Source organism: Mus caroli, chromosome 5, assembly GCF_900094665.2.
Source record: "Mus caroli chromosome 5, CAROLI_EIJ_v1.1, whole genome shotgun sequence".
In the NCBI taxonomy this organism is placed as follows: domain Eukaryota; kingdom Metazoa; phylum Chordata; class Mammalia; order Rodentia; family Muridae; genus Mus; species Mus caroli.
This window is the reverse complement of record NC_034574.1, coordinates 69,906,786-69,912,494: the sequence shown is the minus strand read 5'-3', so window position 1 is coordinate 69,912,494 and position 5,709 is coordinate 69,906,786. Positions and strand designations below refer to the sequence as shown.

The 5,709-nt window shown below is 47.4% G+C and overlaps 1 protein-coding gene across 1 annotated transcript in view; it reads right to left on the bottom strand.

Moving 5' to 3' along the window:
• Thegl (theg spermatid protein like) overlaps window positions 1-3,101 on the bottom strand; it is a 41,112-nt gene extending 38,011 nt beyond the window's left edge. Inside the window, exon 1 of the mRNA XM_021163713.1 lies at window positions 2,461-3,101. Within this exon, the coding sequence (XP_021019372.1) occupies window positions 2,461-2,965 (505 nt within the window). The 5' untranslated portion in view covers window positions 2,966-3,101. The remainder of the gene's footprint in view (window positions 1-2,460) is intronic.
• Window positions 3,102-5,709: the final 2,608 nt, after the last annotated feature.

The window sequence follows — 5,709 nt, the reverse complement described above, 5'->3', positions numbered from 1 at the left end:
AAAAAAAAAAAAAGAAAGAAAAAAAGATAATGAGTGTGAGTAGTGTGTGAGTTTGTGTGTGCACATGCATGTGTGTGTGTGTGAGAGAGAGAGAGAGAGCGCGCACACGTGCTCGAGGAGGCCAAGCGAGGATGGCTGGGTGTCCTGTTTGATCATTCTCCACCTTATTCCTTTGACACCGGGGGCTCCTTCTGTCTGTCTCCCCCATCTTCCCCCTGCACTGGAGTTTGAGAATCACACTCACGACATGGGTGACTAGATCGGAACTCAGGTCCCCACGATTGCACAACAAGGCCTCTTCCCCACTCTTCAGACTCCATTTTGTATGCTTGTTGATGCGGTGTTAAAGGAAGAGATAGAGGGAAAGATGGACGTGCACACTGGCGAGTGAGGCATTAAGAAATGCAGCTTGAGATGGCTAAGGGGGCCATGTGAAGTTTCAAGGCTATGGATTTTAGAGACCAGGCCACACCAAGAGGAGAATAAGAGGAGGAAGTGGGTCCTGTGTGTGTGGGGGGGAGGGGGCGAGGATGATAAAGAAGGCATAGGGTCAAAGGTTGTTTCAAGATAAGAGTGCATTTGCTAATAGGACTGATTCATTAGAGAGGGAGAACCTGATGCTGTATGGAGTGGAGACAGATGTGAGATCAAAGTTCTTCAGGAAACAGTGGAATCTGAGGCCTAGGAGGAAAATGTGCTTCATAAAAAACAAGCACAAGTCTCCCCTGAAAGATGAGAAAAGACACTCTGAGCACTTGTGTCCGGGGGCCAATAAACTGCGGGTAAGCAAGTAAGTATCCATTTCTTGGTAAAATATAAGATGCAGTCTTCCATTGGGTGAAAGACAAAGGTGTGAAGCTTGGTGGAGACTAAAGGATGCACTTAGTTGTGGGCCTGGAGAGATGGCTCAGTGGTTAAGAGCACTGACTGCTCTCCCAGAGGTTCTGAGTTCAATTCCCGGCAACCATATGGTGGCTCACAACCATCTGTAATGAGATCCAATGCCCTTTTCTTTGTCTGAAGACAGGAACAGTGTACTCATACATATAATAAATCTTAAAAAAAAAAAAAAAAGAATGCATTTACACAGTAAGTAAAAGGGAATCTGCCAGGAAGCGCCCAGTACTAATTACAATTTGTCTAATTACAATTTGTAGTAATGAAGTTGAAATAAAACCAATCAGTACGGGGGCTAGAGAGATGTCTCAGTGGTTAAGAGCTGCTCTTCCAGAGGTCCTGAGTTCAATTCCCAGCAACCACATGGTGGCTCACAACCATCCGTAATGGGATCTGATGCCCTCTTCTGGTGTGTCTGAAGATAGTTACAGTGTAGTCATAAAAATAAAATAAATAAAATCTTTTTAAAAATCAGTACAATAATGTAATTTCGTATAGCAAGAGTGGAGAGCTCTAGGTATAAGAAGAGCTGGGGGTTACCAGGGTTGGAGATCTGTCAGAAGAATGGTGGCCAGCCAGAGCCAGTGAAGTGGTGGGAGACTAGGAAGGGGTGACCGCAGTGATAAACCCTAGAACTGAGGCCAGTTGGGAAGTGATCCCTAGGGAGAACATGGGCTGGCTGCTCCAGCACAAACGGTCTCTGGCAAAGAGCTGGAAGTGAGCTCAAGGGGCAGCAGCAAGGATGTTTCCGGTCAAGTCCCATCAGCCTTATGCCCTTGCAAGTTTGAGAGGGTCTGACCAGATGATGACCTGTTCCAAGCATCCTTTCAATATTTGTTCCCTGAATGTTTGGTTTTTCCCTGGGCCCGGACACCAGATACTGACAAAAACATTCTCACTTTGAGGATCTGTCTTTGGTTGGGGAGTAAGAGAAATCATTAAAAATAGAACAGCCGGGTGGTGGTGGTGGTGGTGGTGGTGGCAGCGCACGCCTTTAATCCCAGCAGTTGGGAGGCAAAGGCAGGCGGATTTCTGAGTTCGAGGCCAGTCTGGTCTACAGAGTGAGTTCCAGGACAGCCAGGGCTACAAAGAAACCCTGTCTTGAAAAAAAACAACAAAACAGAGCTGGTGAGATGGCTCAGTGGTTAAGAGGACTGACTGCTCTTCTGAAGGTCCTGAGTTCAAAACCCAGCAACCACATGGTGGCTCACAACTATCTGTAATGAGATCTGACCCTCTTCTGGTGTGTCTGAAGACAGCGACAGTGTAATTACAATATAATACAATAATCAATAAACAAAACCTCACGTGCAAATACAGGAATAGCTGGATGCAATGATGTACTTAGCCAAAGGATTATGAGAGGCTTCGAGCCCAGAGTGCCTCCAGTACATGGGAGGTTCAATCGTGGAAGTGTGAGGTGGCTTCTGTCATTAGGGTGTCAATTTCCCTTTGGATTCCTTGAAGTATAAAGAGAAGTGGCTGTAAAGCAGCAGGTAGAGTCAGGTTCCTTAAAACAGCGAACATTTAGCTCGGATTCAGCGGGGTCAGGGCTAAACCTACCTCTCAGAGAAGCCAGCTGGAGCCGTGGTAGGTATCTGGCTATCAAAGATGGGGAGGTCATAATCACTGCGTTGGGAAACAAGTCATCTTTTCCATCCTCCTGGCTCTCCGATGACTGAAGGGAATCACCGCCCCTTAGGGACTGGAGGGATTCACTGGTCTTGCGGGGCTCCAGGGGCTCACTGCCCTTGCGAGACCGGAGGGAATCACTGGCCTTGCGGGACTGGGGAGGATCGCTGGCCTTGCGGGGATCGCTGGAGTTGTGGGACCTGAAGGATGCGGAGGCCTCATGGGATTTGTGAGTCTTGGACCCTTCGTTGTCCTCTTCTTGTCCTTCCTCCCCAACCGCTTCGGCCTCATCACCATTTTGCACCTCCAGGAGCCTGAGCACAAGGGGCTTCCGTTGGAGTTCAGAGGTTGTGTGTGTTTCTGTCGTGGTCGTGGTGTTCTGCCCATCCGTCACCTCGGATCGCACGGATGAACCTGAGAAGTCTCCTTCCTCCATTCCGGTTAGAAGCTCCGACTACCCCGCTCTCAAACTCTCCGCCAGCCGCCCAAACTCAGTTCGCGGAGTGGACAGGTGATTCGGGGCCGCCGGCGCCTTGCCCGGGACAGACTCAGCTCCGCCCCCACCGCCTGGCCCCGCCCCGCCGGTCTGGCCTCAGCGCCTGGACCACCGGTTGCTATGGAGACGTGATGCTCTCCTAGGGTGCGTCTCTGTTAGACACCGCACCCGGAAACAGAGGCCGGAGAGAGGGATCCTGCTCCCGCTTCCGGTGTGAAGGGAGAAAACTCAACCACCCGCGGTACACATATGATTCCTGACTGGTTAGGTTTCCGAGGTTTCCCAACACTTTACAAAGGTTTCCCAACTCTTTACAAAGGCTGGAAGTGGATAGGAGATTTTTAAGACCGCCCCACCCCTCATCACTAAGGCAATAAGAAATCTGCAGTTGAGACGGGGCAGTGGTGGCGCATGCCTGTAATGTCAGCACTTGGAAGGCAGAGGTGGATTTCTGAGTTCGAGGCCAGCCTGGTCTACAGAATGAGTTCCAGGACAGCCAGGACTGCACAGAGAAACCCTATCTCAAAAAAAAAAAAAAAAAACAAAAAAACAAAAAAACAAAAATAAAAACAAAAACAAAAAAACCCACCCCACCCCACTACCCCCCAAAAAATCTGCAGTTGGAATGAAGGCTGGGAAGCGGAGGACATTGATTAGCATGGCGATTGATCCGAGCTTAATATTTGTCAGAATAGTGTAGAGCGAATAATGTAGAGCGTTAACTGCTGCTTTACATGAAATTCTGCACGCCTTCACAGCAAAGTACTTCAGCGGGTTCTCAATACAAATGTACATTCAAGAACTTCTTGTGTACCTTCACAGGGCTCACTATCAAAGTGAGATTAGGATCTAGACTGTTAGATAGGCCCCAGTCCGGAGTGCCCCTCTGTAGAGGGCCGTTTCCTTGTGTGTTGGATACACATGTGTGTTTCCTCACCCCCAATAAACGCTTTTCTTCAACTGCTGATTCAGTCTGTGGTGCCTGAGGTGTCTGCTGCAGATTTTCCTGCCTGTTAATTCTATAGCTGGTGGAGAAAACGAACTTGACCAAGACGCCTAGGCTATCACTAGAGATGAATTAGTGCTATTGATCATGTAATTAATCCTCTGAACAGCACAATTGTGTGTACATCTATTTATTCATAGCGATATTTCTGAAATATACCAAGAGTTTTGTAGCCTTGTTAGGGCCCTTCCTCTCCCGATTCTCCCCCCCCCCCCTTTTTTTTGAGACTAACTTACTTAGCAGTTCAAGTTGGCCTCGAACTTTGCAGTCCATGTTAGCCTCAAACTCCTGTGCTTGCGGCAATTCTCTTGCCACAACTGCTCAAGTAATAAGTTACAAGTGTGGGTCATAGTGCTGACTTCTCTGCATATCTACATTTGTTTGTTTGTTTGGTTTTGGTTTTTTGAGGCAGAGTTTCTCTATATACCCTGGCTGTTCTGGAACTCACTCTGTAGACCAGGCGCTCTCTCTCTCTCTCCTCTCTCTCTCTCTCTCTCTCTCTCTCTCTCTCTCTCTCTCTCTCTGTGTGTGTGTGTGTGTGTGTGTGTGTGTGTGTGTGTGTGCACTTGTTAGGATCAGTGCCCATGGCATCCAGAGGAAGGCATTGGATCCCCTTGAGCAGGAATTACAGGCAGTTAGAAGCTGCCAAAGGAGTTGGGAACTCAACTGGGAACCTCTGCAAAAGCAGTGCACCTCAGGTGTGGAGCCATCTTTTCAGCCCCTACTGCCTCTGTGTGTGTGTGTGTGTGTGTGTGTGTGTGTGTGTGTGTGAAAGCCTGGAAAGTGCTCATTTTCATCACCAAAATAGTATGAGATAGAAGGGAAGAATTGATGGGGTTTCAGTCCTCTGTTTTCAGTGGAAGGAATTAAAAATGTTAAGAAAGCAATCATCTGTGAGAATATACAGTTAAAGACACCATTTACACAATCTGGGGTACTTGAACTTACTATTCTATAAAAAACTAAAGACATTTTTGTGAAAGTTAATAGGAGTGGAACTAGGAGACTCATTCTAGGGTACGAATGTACCAGGTAATCTGTTGCATTAAAACTCATTTTTTAAAAATTGAATTAACATTTTGGGGGGCTGGAGTAGATGAGCTAGCTATTAAGATCCCTTACAGCTCTGGAAAGATGGCTAAGTGCTTAAGAGTGTTTATTGAGCCAGGCGTGGTGGTGCACGCCTTTAATTCCAGCATTCAGGAGGCAGAGGCAGGCGGATTTCTGAGTTCGAAGCCAGCCTGGTCTACAGAGTGAGTTCCAGCACAGCCAGGGCTACACAGAGAAACCTTGTCTCGAAAAAAAAAAAAAAAGACTGCATTTCCAGGGAGTCTAACACTACTTCTGACCTCTGCATGCTCCTGCATACGTGTGATGTACATACCATAATACACCCAGGCATCACACATATGCTTGAAAGTTTTTTTTTTTTTTGAAGACCACTTGCTGCTCTTGCAGAGAACCCACGTGATGGCTCACACGTGGTGCCACGTGGTGGCATCCTCTCCTGGACTCTTCAGAAACTAGGTACACATATACAGTACACTTTTGAGCATCCCTAAAGATTTTATTACATTTTTGTATATCTGTTGTATGTGTATGTATGCCTGCCACTGTGCACATATGGAGCTCGCTCTCTCTCTCTCTCTCTCTCTCTCTCTCTCTCTCTCTCTCTCTC